At 43.1% G+C, this 16,489-nt stretch overlaps 2 protein-coding genes across 4 annotated transcripts; both read left to right on the forward strand.

The window, feature by feature from the left end:
* Window positions 1–857: 857 nt before the first annotated feature.
* Window positions 858–6,139, forward strand: LOC104932696 (zinc finger protein 708). Of its 3 annotated transcripts, none has more exons than XM_010747990.3 (6): window positions 858–1,560; window positions 1,925–2,126; window positions 2,369–2,802; window positions 3,362–3,431; window positions 3,514–4,279; window positions 4,458–6,139. In XM_010747990.3, the coding sequence occupies exons 2-6, from the start codon at window positions 1,934–1,936 to the stop codon at window positions 5,245–5,247; spliced, it is 2,253 nt and encodes a 750-aa protein (XP_010746292.1). In that variant the 5' UTR covers window positions 858–1,560; window positions 1,925–1,933; the 3' UTR covers window positions 5,248–6,139. The 3 variants fall into 3 exon arrangements, with proteins under 3 accessions (XP_010746292.1, XP_010746291.1, XP_027136231.1); XM_010747989.3 differs by having other exon boundaries at window positions 858–1,320; XM_027280430.1 differs by having other exon boundaries at window positions 858–1,159.
* A 1,386-nt stretch (window positions 6,140–7,525) lies between these two features.
* rnf168 (ring finger protein 168) lies at window positions 7,526–14,523 on the forward strand. Its single transcript, XM_010747991.3, has 7 exons — window positions 7,526–7,850; window positions 11,614–11,811; window positions 11,900–12,181; window positions 12,439–12,594; window positions 12,682–12,752; window positions 12,865–12,922; window positions 13,106–14,523. The coding sequence occupies exons 2-7, from the start codon at window positions 11,662–11,664 to the stop codon at window positions 13,706–13,708; spliced, it is 1,320 nt and encodes a 439-aa protein (XP_010746293.2). The 5' UTR covers window positions 7,526–7,850; window positions 11,614–11,661; the 3' UTR covers window positions 13,709–14,523.
* The last annotated feature ends 1,966 nt before the right edge of the window (window positions 14,524–16,489 follow it).

Consider the following 16,489-nt stretch of genomic DNA (forward strand, 5'->3'; position numbering starts at 1 on the left):
ACATCATGACTCTGAACTAAACTGTAATCAGATTACTGTAAAAGTTTCTTTAGGCTGATCGATGAAGCTTCTGAACACCTGAAACAATCTTACAAAGGATGATGATGGACAAGAAACGACATGTTCTTCTTATGTTTCTGCACTTTGATCATTTCAGCTGTTGTTCTTTACTCAGTGATGTCAAACGAGTGATCATATTTTAATTAGATTTGAAAAAAATAAACACTAATTAATTTAACAATCGATCTTTGTGTCCTCATCCTCCTCTTCTGTCTTTAATATCTCTCCATCATTTGATCATATACATTTATATCCTATATATGTATATCTTTTTTAGATCTTCTTTAAATCATGTTAAATATGTTTAAATTAAAGTACCATGAATAGTTCAAATAATAATTAGTAAGTCCTAATAGTCATAATAATTAACATGATATAATCCATCTTGATATGTAACAAACTACATCCTCATCATCAACAGTTAAGCTGAACATAATGTCAAATTTCTGACATAATGGGTGGAGGTGTGACCACAATATGTTACCAGAACCACTTCAGTCCATCTCGTCATTGGTTCTTCAGTGTGAATGCAGTGCGAACGCGAATGGAGGTGATGGAGGTGATGGAAGTGTTGGGGCTGTTGGAGGTGGAGGACTGTTCATCAGTGTGAACCCTCCTGGAGAACAAAGAAGTTCAGAGATCTTTGTGTTTAAACACTGATTGCTGAAGACCCCTCACCTCACATTTATGTCTCATTTTATTAAATGTTCCCTCGTCTCCTAGCTCACTCTCAGGAGAGGTGGTGAGGATGTACAATCTGAGAAAAGGGAGCACCCCTTCAAAATAAAACAGGATATAGTTACAAACACATTTGTTTTTTGTGTTCACATATCTCAGTTTTTTATTTACTTTTATATTTCATCAAATGTCAGGCAGACAAAGCATAATAATACTTCCGATGTGGACGTTCAAAATAAGACTTGTGACACCGCTTTAACTTTGAAAGGTCAGTGAACCGGATGTAAACAGAGCACTGAGCCGCCATTTTGGCTGACAGGGCGCAGATAACCATCCTGAGTTTGTTGTTTCACTTTGTGTCAGAGTTCTGGACCCGGCCGGACCGAGCCGGACCGAGCCGGACTAGCAGCCTTCTATCCCGGTAAACCGTCACTCTTCCCGCCAGACTGTCCGCTGGGCTCGCGCTCCGTCATGACTCAAACTTTCCGCGCGCAGACGGAGCTGATCCTGCAGCTGGCGGCGGAGTCCGCCGCGTGCGTCCTGCAGCTCGGCCGGGACGGGACCGACGGCACCGAGCGGCGGGTCAGTGAGTTACAGGGAGCCCGGAGAGAGCGGGCGGAGCCCGGTGACCCGGTAAACCCGGTAAACCCGGTAACTCGGTACCGGAGAGATTAAAAGTTCCGGAGGAAAATCCCGCCGTCACTTCCTCCTTTGCTGCAGAGCGGGACGTCACGAGACAGACACATAACAGACACATGACGTCACATCTGACCTTAATGACGTGAATTCATGACGTAGATCCACTCACCTTTAATTGATCAGGTGACATAAAATCAGCTGATCAACAGGCCGCCATTTTGTGTCATGGCGCCCATCAAACCTCTGAACTGAATTTTAAATTTTTAATATTTAAAATGATTTAATATTTAAAATGATTTAATATTTAATATTATTTAATTATTTAATATGATTTAATATTTAATATGATTTAATCTCATGTTTACTGATGATGAATAGATGTATATCATTATTTTAATCGTTTTTATTATTTAAAATGAAATAGAAAATAACTTTACTTACTGATGCTCGCGCTCTCTCTGTCCGAGTCTCTCGACCACGCATTACTTACAGCTGTGAAGCTCCCAGAATGCACCTGTAACTGAGTGTCGTGGTGTTTCCTGTGCAGGCCCAGCTGATGTCGGTCCTCGGCATGGCGTCCAGAGAGGCGGCCCGTCAGATCTGCAGAGTGTTCAGTGAACTGTGCGGCAGCCTGGAGACAGAAAACAGAGCTCTGAGGGACCAAGTGACACGACTGGAGGCTGAAGTGAGGTCAAAGGTTGAGGGACGAGTCAACGCCACGCAGACGCTGTACAAAATCAAGCCATCAGGTAGGTCAGAACCAGAACAGGTCTGATCATGGACGAGGTGCCATTTGTACCAGTGTGTTTGAAAGCATCAGGAGCTCTTATGTTCAGTGACTGATGAAGGAGTTTAAATTATTAAACTAAAGCGTTTGTGTTGTGTCTGTTTGGACAAACTGTTAATAAAATTAATAAAATCGATCTTCTTCTTCTTCTTCTTCTTCTTCTTCTTCTTCTCCTTTTGGCGTCTTACTTACTGTGTCTTTCAGATGGCCCCGCCCTGTCACTGGACATCAACCAACCAGCTGCCAATCCAGCGGCCCTCGCCATGGCCATCATCAACTCGGCCAAATCCAGATGCAGAGCGAGCGCCAACCCTCAGGTCCCTCTGGTTATCATCAGCCAGCCACTCCCTGGACCAATCACAGGCCAGAGCAGCTCTGCCCCCCAGGTACAGGCACAGGTGCCTCCGCAGAGTCCGGATCAAACCACAGCTAACATGACTGCTGCTACGAGTCAGACTGATCTTCTGACTGAGGCCGTCTCAGACATGGACCAGATTTCCACTGAACAGAACCAGTCACCACACAGAACCCAGTCCTCCACAAACATGACATCACTTCCTGTGGCTAATGCTGAGCCAACCAGTAACCCCACAGCCAACGAAGACATGCCAACACCCGAAGAAGAAAAAGGTGTTTTAGTGAGTAAAATATGATTTATTCTGTGTTTATTTAATATGATGTATTGATCCAGACGTCTGTTTTATATGGTTAATGGACTGTACTTCTATATCATATCAAATCAAATCAGATCAGATTTTATTTGTACAGCCCAAAGTCACAAAGTCCATTTTCCTCTGAGGCTTTACAATCTGTACAGGGAGTGACACCCTCTGTCCTTAGACCCTCGGTTCCAGTGAGGAAAAACTTGCCCACAAAAACCTTTAACAGGGAAAAAAGGTGGAAGAAACCTCAGGAAGAGCCACAGAGGAGGGATCCCTCTCCCAGGACGGACAGACGTGCAATAGATGTCACGTGTACAGAACAAATCAACACAAACATATTGTAGCACGAGTATAGCGCACATTCACACACCGATGGCGCAGCCTTTGGGAGCAAGTATCTTGCCCAAGGACACACACGACATGCAGACTGGAGGGAATCGAACCGCCGATCTTCTGATTAGTGGACTACCCGCTCTACCTCCAAGCCACAGCCGCCCAATATATCTGATGTTTAATTCACTGTCATGTTTTACAGAAAGCAGAGAGGAAGCTGGAAAGTGTTGGCGAAGAAGCTGAGGAGCAGACAGTCAATGACAGTCAGACAGGTGAGACAGTCACGTGACCCACGTTGGTTCATGTTTCTTCAGTCAGTGGTTTGTATCTGTTTAACATGACGTTTGTGTTCAGGCGTGAGTGAAGAGGAGCAGAAGGAGCTGGAGAGGAAGAGGAGGAGAGAGCTGTACAAAGAGAAGAGGTTCTTCTGCGAGCTCTGTAACAAAGGTTTCCATCAGAAACACCAGCTGAGGAAACACGTCTCCTGTCACCTCAAACCTTTCCCCTGCAGCTCCTGCGATAAAGGTTTCTACAAATCCAAGAGTCTACAGAAACATCAGCTGACCCACCAGCTGAGGGAGGCTCAGGAGAACGACCCCGACAAGCTGCTGCGCTGCAACCAATGCGACAGGAAGTTCAGACTGCTGCGGCAGCTCCGAGTCCACCAGGCGTCTCACCGGCTGGAGAAAACCCCACTCAAGTGCCACGTCTGTGACCGTACCTTCACCTCCGCTGGCGCACTCAGGTACCACGAGGTGTCACATGCCCAGATCAAACCCTTCATGTGCGACGTCTGTGGTAAAGGCTTCACCAGGAAGAAGAGCCTCCGCGAGCACCAGACTGTTCACACCGGTGCCCGGCCATATCCCTGCCCAACCTGTGGGAAGGGCTTCTCCACCGCCAGCAACCTGCGTGTCCACAAAAGGTCGCATTCTGAAGAGCGCCCATACAAGTGCTGCGAGTGCGACAAGGCCTTCAAGTGTAAGATGGGACTGCTGCAGCACCGAGTGGTCCACTCTGGAGAGAAACCCTTCATGTGTCAGACCTGCGGGCTGAGCTTCGGACTCAAGTACAACTTCCAAAGACACCTGCGCCTCCACAACGGAGAGAAACCATTCAGGTCCTCACAAGTTTCACTCTCTAAGTACTTTTATAGACGTGTTCAGGTTTGTTTTCTGTTCAGAGGTTAGATGACAGTTTTCTCACAGTGATCTGTAGAAATAAAGTTTTATTGTGTTTGATTCCTCGACATCCCGGTGCATCTCTCATTCAACTTCTTTGTTCATGTCTTGTCTCAGGTGTGATAAATGTGGAGAGGGCTTCACGGGTACCTGGGCTCTGAAGACCCACATGCTGGTTCATGGCGTGGAGAAGCCTTTCATGTGCGACCTTTGTGGGAAGACGTTTTTCTACAACTGTCAGCTGCAAAAGCACCAGCAGCTGGTCCACAACGACAAGGGTGCAGAGAAGGCGGGGCATGTGGTGGGGAGACGGAGGCCGACCGGGGTGAAACCTTTCAACTGTAAGATCTGTCTGAAGAGCTTCAGCAGCAACTCAACACTGAGGACACACGAGAAGAGCCACGCCGAGAACAAAAAGTTCACCTGCGACACCTGCGGGAAGTCCTTCCACCTGCGACACCTGTACTTGTACCACATGAGGCAGCACAGCGGCGACCGGCCATACGTCTGCAGCGTCTGCGAGAAAGGTTTCCTGCTCATGTCGCAGCTGAAGCAGCACGAGCTCCTGCACACCGGAATCAAACCTCACAAATGTGAACACTGTGGCAAAGAGTTCAGGACGCCGCAGAACTACCACCGCCACCTGCTGGTCCACACTGGAGAAAAACCCTATGAGTGCGTTGTGTGCAGCAGGAAGTTCAGACAGTCCAACCAACTCAAGTCTCACATGCAGATCCACACCGGTGTAAAGCTATACACCTGCGAGCGCTGCGGCCACGGCTTCTCCGACTCCAGGCAGCTCAAGAAACACCGATGTGGAGAGGAGTTTCAGAGCATCGACTCCGGTAGCAAACGCAGGAAACAGAAGGGCGTGTTCCCGTGGACTGAGGGCTTCACGAATCAATAACACAACCAAGGACACCCGAACCAAGAACAAGAAGTATTCTTCTTCTCAAATGTTCAGATGGACATCAGTCACATGTCTGTGTTCAATGGTTAGCCTAGCTTAGCATAAAGACGTGGAGCTCCATCAGCTGATGTTTCTCTGTAGAGACCGAATCATCTTAACATGTTTTATTTCTTCTTTATTTTTATTTTAAAACAAAAACTATGACTGAGTATAAGGACCACATTAAGGGAAAAAAATGTAATTACAAGAATAAAGTTGTAATATTAACTTCGGTAAAGTTGGAAAGATATTGGCAGATTCGAACTTCCGGGATCAATAACTCTCAAGTGAAATGTTAAAACACGCATATTTTCCTACCTACATGCAGCCGGCTGTGAGAGCAGTGCGCAGGAACCGTCTACAAAGTGCAACTCTGAAAACAGATATTACAAAAATATTCAATAACTTCACTATAATACTGTGTAGTGTCAGCAAACTCACTACACATTTCATTGATCCCCTACAGATTACAGTACAACACCTGGTTTGAAAGAAAGGTGTTGTTGTGTAATCTGTAGCAGTTCATAACATGCGTGTTTTGTGTTTTAACATTTCACTTGAGAGTTATTGATCCCAGAAGTTCAAATCTGCCAACATCTTTCCAACTTTACCAAAGTTAATATTACGACTTTATTCTCGTAATACTGATTACTTTATTCTTGTAATTAATTATATATTTACAAATATATTCTAATTTTTTTTTCTTTCTTAATGTGGCCCTAATACTCCGTTGTAACAAACAGACATTTGAAATGAGAAATAGAAAATGTTTTTTTAGGGATGACTTTGATCGTTTTGATTGTTTATTTTGAAATGATCCGATGTCACATTAAAGGGCTGTTTCAGTGAACTGTTACTTGCTTTTATATTTATGTGTATTTTTAATTTCTTTAATATTTGAAACACTCTGAGTACTTTGGTACTTTAGTACGCTGGTCAGAGAGCGCTCGGTGTCACGTGGTCTGTCTGGTTGGGGACTCGAACCATAGACATATATACATAGACGCCGCATTGAGCGGGTTGGTCGTTGGTCGCGATACGTCAACGGGTCGGCCATATTGGAAATGGCAGGTCTGCCCGTAAACTAATACAAGGAAATGGACTGAACTTCATAAAGCGCCTTTCTACAAAGTTCTTTAAGTTAATGCCTCTTATACACCCATTCACACACACACACACGCATATATATATGTGTGTGTGTATATGTATGTACACGTTAGTGCTCTTTATTCAGAAAACCCTCATGTCACATCTACATTTCAGGATCTGGTTATTATAGACACAGATTAAATGTTAAATATAAATATTTCAATCTTTATCATCACAGTAACAGTGTTACACACATTAGTAGCTGTAAACACTCAGCATTAGAAAAATACATACGTTGGTTTGGTGCTTACATAAGGAGTAAACATTTATAATCATCACTTTAAAAGTTACATACGTTGTTTCTGGTGCCTGTTTGTTTCCCAGATATATTAGTGTGTGTGTGAATGGGTGTATAAGAGACATTAACTTGAAGAACTTTGTAGAAAGGCGCTTTATGAAGTTCAGTCCATTTCCTTGTATTAGTTTACGGGCAGACCTGCCATATCCAATATGGCGGCGACGTCGACGTACGATTCAGCGCTCAATGCGGCGTCTATGTATATATGTCTGTATATATGTCTATGTATATATGTTTATGTATACATGTCTGTATATATGTCTGTGTATACATGTCTGTGTATACATGTCTATGTATACATGTCTATGTATATATGTCTGTGTATATATGTCTATGTATATATGTCTATGTATATATTTTTATGTATACATGTCTGTATATATGTCTGTGTATACATGTCTGTGTATACATGTCTGTGTATATGTCTGTGTATACATGTCTGTGTATACATGTCTGTATACATGTCTGTGTATACATGTCTGTGTATACATGTCTGTGTATATATATATGTCTGTGTATACATGTCTGTGTATACATGTCTGTGTATATATATGTCTGTGTATACATGTCTGTGTATACATGTCTGTATACATGTCTGTGTATACATGTCTGTGTATATATATGTCTGTGTATACATGTCTGTGTATATATATGTCTATGTATATATGTCTATGTATATATGTCTGTGACTCGAACCTTCGTCTCACTTCAGAAACCTACGGGTGACGTCACGCTGACGCTGACCATTCTGTGTACTGTGATTGGTCAGTGCTCGTGCTGTGATTTACTATAATCTACGAGGCGGCAGAGATATTGCGCATGCGCGCTGTGTCAACAGTCGGTTCACGCGGGACCTCAGTGGTTCTTCTCCGGTTCTCCGTTAGGCCTGACGGCTCCGGTACAGCCCCGGTACAGCCCCGGTACCGGCTGTTCGGACTGTTAAACTGCAGCACCACAAACGAACCGTTAGCTGCTAACAGCACCGACACTGTGAGGTTAGCCGGGAAGCTAACAGCTAACGCGGCTTGTTTTGGTTTGAAAGCTAGCAGCTAATGTTAGCATTACCTGAAGCGTCAAACTAACGTCCAACAAACGTCCAGGTAACAGAGCTCAGGTGAGTCACTGACACAGTCTCGATAATTAGTATTAATTATTCATATGTGACGTACAAAGTAACGTTAGCAGCTAGCTAGCCTAAACTGTGCTGCTGAAGGCAGGTCCGTGTGAGCCGAGCCGAGCCGAGCTGGATCCTGTTTGTTCAGTTTGAGCTCAGCTGCTCGTTAGTGAACTGTGATTATTAATGTAATTATGAAAGTTCAGCTGCAGCAGATCAAACAGACATTTAAACTTCAGATCAGCTGTAATGTTTCATCAATGTTCCCTTGATGTTAACTAAACGTTTTCTATGGATTACTGCACAGTGGATGTAACAATATATCTTGATTATACTGACCAAATTATCACGATGTTATCACGGTGTTACCACGGTGTTATCACGGTGTTATCACGGTGTTAAAACGGTGTTAAAACGGTGTTAAAACGGTGTTATCACGATGTTAAAACGGTGTTATCACGGTGTTATCATGGTGTTAAAACGGTGTTATCACGGTGTTATCATGGTGTTAAAACGGTGTTAAAACGGTGTTAAAACGGTGTTATCACGGTGTTAAAACGGTGTTATCACGGTGTTATCATGGTGTTAAAACGGTGTTAAAACGGTGTTAAAACGGTGTTATCACGGTGTTAAAACGGTGTTATCACGGTGTTATCATGGTGTTAAAACGGTGTTAAAACGGTGTTAAAACGGTGTTATCACGGTGTTAAAACGGTGTTATCACGGTGTTATCATGGTGTTAAAACGGTGTTAAAACGGTGTTAAAACGGTGTTATCACGGTGTTAAAACGGTGTTATCACGGTGTTATCATGGTGTTAAAACGGTGTTAAAACGGTGTTACCACGATGTTATCACGATGTTAAAACGGTGTTATCACGATGTTAAAACGGTGTTATCACGATGTTAAAACGATGTTATCAAGGTGTTAAAACGATGTTATCAAGGTGTTAAAACAATGGTATCACGATGTTAAAACGATGTTATCACGACGTTATCACGGTGTTATCACAATGTTAAAACGATGTTATCACGATGTTATCACGATGTTATCACGGTGTTATCCTGATGTTAAAACAGTGTTATCACGATGTTAAAACGATGTTAAAACGATGTTAAAACGATGTTAAAACGATGTTATCACGGTGTTATCACGATGTTATCACGGTGTTATCCTGATGTTAAAACAGTGTTATCACAATGTTATCACGACGTTATCACGGTGTTATCACAATGTTAAAACGATGTTATCACGATGTTAAAACGATGTTATCACGGTGTTATCATGATATTCTATACGGTACAAACCACAAACATGTAAATAATTTATTTTGTGATTTTCTGCTCAAACTAAAACAAAATGAAACCTTCACATCAAAGGGCAGAAAGAGAGTTTATTTAAAATAAACAAAATGTAAACAAAAAAATAGGGATGCACCGAAATGATTATGTCAATTATTAAAACCATTGCATTCATAGCTATGACTGTGTACTAACCTCACAAAAGTCAAGGCATTGCAATTCAAAGAATAAATCAATTAGTATGAAAGTATGAAAATATTTATTTAGCACTGACATTACAACAATGCACAATATAAATTAAAATTCAAAACAAAATGTTTAACTTGACCTATAACTGACTGGTCTTCTGAAAGATTCTAAAATTGAATATGTTTTCTCATAAAAACACAAAGTGTATTTAAGTCAAGTGCCTTTTAAATATTTCTCTGTAGGACTTCTAAAACAAAGTGCATTCAGAACAAGTGCAACTGCTGAAAGATATAACATACACAATATTTTCTCTGCAGGCCTACAACATAACAGTGTATCAAAACAAAAGATTGCCATAGCCTGTAGGCCTTTAACAACAACAAATGCACCAAGAATTGTGGATGTGCAAAGTGGAAAACAAATATTTTAACACTAGACACACGCTCATTCTACTTCTTGAGGTAAAGTGGCAAGTTTTTCTTGATGAAGAGTAGCTTCTCTGCTTTATCACAGTGAAGTCTGTTCCTCTTCTCATCAAGAACATGAGCTGCAGCACTGAACAGTCTCTCGCTGTCAGTGCTTGTGCACGGAGCAGACAAGTACTTGTGTGCCATCTTTGCCAGGTCAGGAAAAGCGGCCATGGTTGTTTCTCCAGTAGGCAAGAGGGTTCTCACTTCTGGAGATGGGGACTTCAGACAGATAACCATGTAACTGGTGAGCGGTTGAGCTTGTTGTCTGCCTGTCATTTGAGAAAGATAAAATGGCCAGTGCATAAACATAAATGAAGGTGCATGCACCACATCTGGTGCAGAGAGACGTGTCCTTTTTTCTGCCCTCCACTCTCCTCCTGCACTGTGCGTCGGTCCGTCTCTGAGCGGGTTGTCTGCATCCATCGCAGCCTGGATCATTTCTCGTGCGCGCTGCTTTATTCCCACATCCGAGCACTGATCCTTATAACGTGGATCAAGTACAGTCGCGATAAAGTGCAGAGGATCCGAATAGATCACAGTGAAACGTGTGTTCACAGACTCCAAGAGTGTACTTTTCATTGTTTTCACTCCGTGGTCCGTCTCAACCTCTTTGCTTAGAAGACGCTTTAGTGCCGCAATTAACGGAATAACATCTGCTACAGATGCATCAGAGGAGCTGATCTCTTTAGTTAGCTGCTCAAAGGGGGCAAGAAGAGAGAGAATGTTCTCTATTAAGACCCACTGGTGTGAAGTGAATGTCGCGGGGAGCTCGTGATCTGCGCTGTATGCAGCCAAGACTCGCTTTTGCACAAAGAGGCTTTCCAGCATGTAAAAAGTACTGTTCCAGCGTGTACTCACATCTTGTTGGAACCGTTTTATTGGTGTTCCAAACTGATCTTGCATAGACTGTAAGCGGGAATAGGCCAGCTGAGAATGTTTAAAGTGGCCAACAATTCTTCTGCCTATAGCCAATACGTCTTTTACGCAGCGCTGAGACAACACTCCCTCGTTCACTGCCAGATGTAGTGCGTGGGCCATGCACTTTATTCCTTTCAGCTGGCTTTCTTCTATCGCTTTTGCCATATTTCTTGCATTGTCACTGACTATGGCATGCACTTTAGATCGGTCGATATGCCAGGTATAGAATATCTTGGCGAATGTCTTTCATCAACATTTCAGAAAATGTTGTTCACACATAAGAAGTGTACCTGTATGAGAAAGGTGTGTGTTGTTTTATTTCCTGCAGCTAAAGTTACAGACAGCACACTGACTCATGTTTTTAACTGTTATCCCTACCAGTGACCCCGAGTTAAAGATCGACGTGTTTCAAATCCATCTGAAGTTTCTGCTTCAATTTATACGATTTTTATTCTGAGAATATTCAACAGAAACATATGAATATACAATCATATGCATGTTTGAATATATACATATAAATATATATAAATATATATAAATATACTTCAAATGTTTGATCGTCATCAATGTTTGTCCTGAAAGTTAAATATTAACTTTGATTTCCTCTGTAATAATGACTGAGCTGAGTCGATCACAGAGAGCTGAAGCTGTCGGAGGACAGCAGATATACTGTGAATAAAATCTGTTTGATAAAGTTCTAAAGTTCTGTACAGTGATCAGTGAGGCCCGGTCCAGAGATGACTCACTAACAGTCACTCATACACTGGATCAAACAGGAAGCACTCCGCTCTACAGGTGTCACAACAAGCTGAGGTGTGTTCGATCTCACCTGGACAGCAGCAGAGCATCACAAAGATTTCATTCATTGAAACGTTCCGTTCTACAGATCTGTGACCAGCCATAGAAGAAGAAGAAGGTGGCGAGGAGGAGGAGGATGGCACCGGTGTCAGACGTGGAAGTGTCAGACCGAGGAGCGGCAGGGAGGACAGGCGGAGTGCTGTCATTAGATGACTGCCGCTGTCCAGTGTGTCTGGAGATCTTCATGGAACCAGTGACCCTGCCCTGCACACACACCTTCTGCAAGGTAACACACACCCAAAGGAAGGGGGTGTCTTAGTTCTGGCTATGGTTCTGGTCCTGGTTCTAATCCAGTCCTCTTTGTGTGTTGTCAGGACTGCTTCCTGGAGTCAGTGGACAAAGCCACGCTTTGCTGTCCTCTGTGCAGGAAGCGGGTTTCTACCTGGGCCCGTCTGAACAACAGGAACAACACGATGGTCAACCAGCAGCTGTGGACCCGGATCCAGTCCACGTTCCCTCTGCAGTGTCAGCGCCGCCTCAGCGGGCAGGACCACGCCAATGATGACGACCTGGGAGCTACCGACACATCCCTGTGTTATCCCAGAGTCAGTCAGCCTGGAGAAGTGAGGCAAGAGTACGAGGACCAGGTCACCAAGGTCAGGTCACACTGCTTACATGTGAGGGTGAGGTGAGGGCTATTCAGTCACCTGGTAGATCACCTTTCTAACCCTTTCACAGACGCCCCCACACTTAGATGTTCACAGTTCATAGTGTTTTTACTGTATATAAAACATTTAATTAATTAAACATACAGATTGGTTAATAATATCATTGTATTGTTTAATTAATGGGTGGAGTTGGTCTCCATCTTCAGTCCTTACTGGTTACTTACTGGTTTGTTTGTTGTGGTCAGCTGACAGAAGAGAAACGTGTTCTGGACGAGGAGGAGAGGAGAGCCAGTGAGGAGTACATCCAGAGACTGCTGGCTGAAGAAGAGGAGCTGCTGCAGGAGGACAGGAGGAGGCGAGAAGAAGACGAGAGGCTGGCTCGACAGCTGAGTACCCAGCTGGTCAGTCTTCATGACGGTCTTCATGGCAGTCTTCATGATGTTCATGTTGGGTTGTAACCTCCTCGTCTTCATCACTCTCCCCTGCAGAACTCTGCCATTGTCTCTCAGGAAGTCGTCACTCCAGCCAAGAAGAAGGAGGTCAGCGGACAGATCGAGAAGTAAGTCTGGAGAGCTGGAGATGTGTAGCAGTCTGATGATGATGAAGGTGATGGTGGTGATGATGATGAAGATGATGGTGATGATGAAGATGATGTGGTTAATGTGTTTCAGGTTCTTGTGTCCTCGTCCGTCTAAAAGCTCGTCAGACTGCAGCTTCACAGCCAACAAGGTCTGAACGATGTCAGCAAACACATCATGACACCTTTAACACTATAAACATTAATTATCATTAATCATCATTAATAAACTTGAATCATTAGTAAACATAATCATTAAACATGACTAATCATTAATATTAACTCTGAATATCTGAATAAATGAATGGTGACTCTAAACATCTTCAATGTTTCAGGAGAACATCCTGGTCTCTCCAGTGAAGCTGCAGGCCGAGTGTTCGCCCCCTAAACTGGATTATTATGGAGACACATCAGATCCTCCTCCACCCTCTGGGGAGGAGGAGGAGGAGGAACGGGATCTCCCTGAGAGTCACAGGAGTCACCTGACTGGAGACGGAGGGCCCTCATTGGCCAAGAGGAAAAGTTCAGAGCTGGAGACGACAGAGGAAGAGAAGGTGACCAAACGTGCGTGTCGCTCCCTGCCTTCCTCCTCTTCCTCCTACTCCTCTCTGGAGGGTGGAGGCTCCGTCCTGCAGGGGATTGTGGACTGGGAGTCGGAGCTGCAGAGCCGACGGCAGCAGGAGGAGGAGGACCGCAGGCTGGCTCTGCTCCTGCAAAAGGAGCTAGACCAGGAGGAGAAGCAGAGAGCCACCGACAGACGCAAAGGATCCTCCGATGCCTATCTCCTCCGCCAGAACCGACGAGGGAAGGAGGACGCCAGCAGCTCCCAGACCCCCAGAAGATCCTCCACAAAGACTACAAAGACCTCCTCCGCCTCCTCCTCCAGAGGCAGCAAACAGACCACTCTGACGGACATGTTCTCCTGCCTGAACAGCTGAACTCTGTCTGTACTATGACCGTCACTGAACTGCTCAGAGGTTACCTCCTCACTGCTCCGTCTCCTCCTCATTGCTCCTCCTCCTCGTCCTCCTTTTCTTCTTTTTTGTCCTCTCAGCATGAACAAACAGAATAAAACTGAAATGTGCCGATAAATCTGCTGCTTTTAGTTACCATGGAGACTTGTGGTCACATGACGGAGGGACACCGTGGTCACGTGACAGGGACACGGGTATATTGGGCAGGTAAACATGAGACATGTTTCCATGGTAACATGTTGCATCACACACATTACCATGGGAACTGGACATGCAGTCACTGGTGTGATGTGAGCGTAGCTTTAGCATGTTGATGTTTGAACATGTGATGATGAAAACTTCAGGACTCATCTTAACTAAGTGTGACATCACTTCCTGTTTATCATTATCATCATCTCTGATGTCATCCAGACTAAACGTAAATCAGGATCAACGCTAGCAAACCTTCCTGTAGCTGTCGTCTGATTGGTTGACTAAATATTTGCTTTTCTGATGTGTGATGACTGTTTGAGCCTGATGGGGACGCTGCTGTTCAAACCTGCTGTGACTGTTTAAATGAGACTTAAACTTCAATGAAGCTGTTCATTTTTCAGCTAACTTCAAACACTGCTTCCTGTTTTGTTCCCAGGCGAGCTGAAAAAAAGATTTTTGTATTTTGACAAATAAAGCCGTCGCTGAGTCGAACGTGTTTGATTATGTTCTGATAGATTAATGATGGATCCATAAGTTTTCAAAATAAAGTTCTTTTCACTAACAAACTGTTTGTGAGGACAAAAACTGTTAAATGTTTGAAGTTCAAAGGTCATCTCCTGATTTCAAATAGCTTTTATTTACCTATTACCTAAAAAATTGAGTCCGATACAACGCTGGCATCACTGACACTGCACCGGCGCGTTAGTCCATCTCACGTTTAATTTTCTGATCGCTCGTGAATAAAACCCAGAGATGCCTCCTCCTCCTACACAGGGGCATCACTCGTCCACCTAAACAGGTGAATTCAGTCATTTACTCGTGTTTTCTTTGTAACTTCTGTAACGTAAAAACGCAATTATGAGATCTTTTTTATCCGTTAGGAACCTGAAAGTTTTGATCGGTCTTCATCGTTGAGGACTTTGAACCAGACGAGTTTTTGGATTCAGCTGCTGCCAGAGGAGATCAAACTCCGACTCTAAAATAAATCATTTTAGCTGCATCTGATTTGAGTCATTCAGATTTCATCATTGCTGCATCAGTTCTACTTTAAATTGTTACCTGGAAATACAAATGTAATGTTTCAGTGTTTGGATGGTTTGTGCTGACCATTTACAGAGTTTGATATGTAGAAATCCAGCAGAGACTCATGACAAACTTCAGAACAGACTCTCAGGTTGACACTTTGAGGAAGTTTCATCACCACTCTGAGGTCATGTCGTCAAACCAAACCACCATCCTCGTGGATTTGGTCCTTCTAGTGACCCTGAACCAGATTTAGTTTAGTATTTAGTATTTAGTATTTGTAACACAAACTCTGAATTGAGAAGAGCAGCTTCATGAAGGAGATGAAAAGACCTTCAGTATCCTTTGGTCTAGATTTTATTCAAATAGAAATCCAAAGACGTGACAGAAAGAGTTCTCAGCTGAACATTTTCAGGTTTCTCTGTCAGAGGTTCTTCCACATATTTACTGCAGGCCACAAAGGATGTCATGAATTATGCTCTTAACCACAATGATACTATCTGATACACCAGGACCATTTCACTTACTTCATTCTAGATTTTTATAATGCTGACCCATTTAATAATATATCTTATAACATATTTATATATCCGTTTGTATGTACATTACTCTGCACTTCACTGCTTTTGCTTTGCTGTCTTTTGTTATCTTACTACTTTGTGCGATAATAATAAACCTGAATCTAATCTAATCTTATTTGCCTTGGTGTGTTCGGGCAACATCATATTAACCCTGAAACCTTAGTATACATGGGACAAAGTCCAGACCAGAGGTGTTATTTCACTCGTGTAGAACACAGCATGTTCATGTCAGATGAGTTCTCACATGTTAGAATAACAAAACGACCACAAACCACAAAACTAACCATGAAACAGAGGGATACCTAAGCAGCAGCATGTGTGGGAAACAATCGGCTTCAATAAGATAATATGATGAAGTACAAAACAAATTCATGACTACAAATGTCTTTAACACAAGCAGCAGTGACTTCTGCAGAACTTCAGGAGGAAAATCTGCAGACCAGCAGACAATAATAATAATAATAATGTAATAATAATAACATGAGGACTGACAGTACTACTGGAGTAGTTAAGGGTGGTGTAAAAATAACAATAAAGATTTGAAGAACAATAGTGTGAAGACTGATAATTAGTGTGGACACTAATTAATCTTCGCTCTCTGAACACAGAGATCACCTGAGAAGATGGGTACTCAATCCTCCTCCAAACAAATTAATGTGGATCAAAAAGCCTGAAGAAAAGGAAGCTCGTACAAAGAAAACTGCAGACCAAGATCACGTGTGAAACAATCAGAAAACTGAGAGGACACATCTTGTGGGCAAATGTTGATGGTGTCAGCGTTCCCATGAGTCTTTGCTGTCCCCTACCAACAAAGTGACTCACAGAGGAAACAGATGAGCTAAAATAAGAAAAATAATCTAAAATACTTTTAGAAGAACTGAAAAAGATGAAGTGGACTTTGACATCTTGAGCCTGGTTTTATAGTTTATACAATCAATGCACTTTTTTC

Source organism: Larimichthys crocea, chromosome VII (assembly GCF_000972845.2).
Source record: "Larimichthys crocea isolate SSNF chromosome VII, L_crocea_2.0, whole genome shotgun sequence".
NCBI classification, from domain to species: Eukaryota; Metazoa; Chordata; class Actinopteri; family Sciaenidae; genus Larimichthys; species Larimichthys crocea.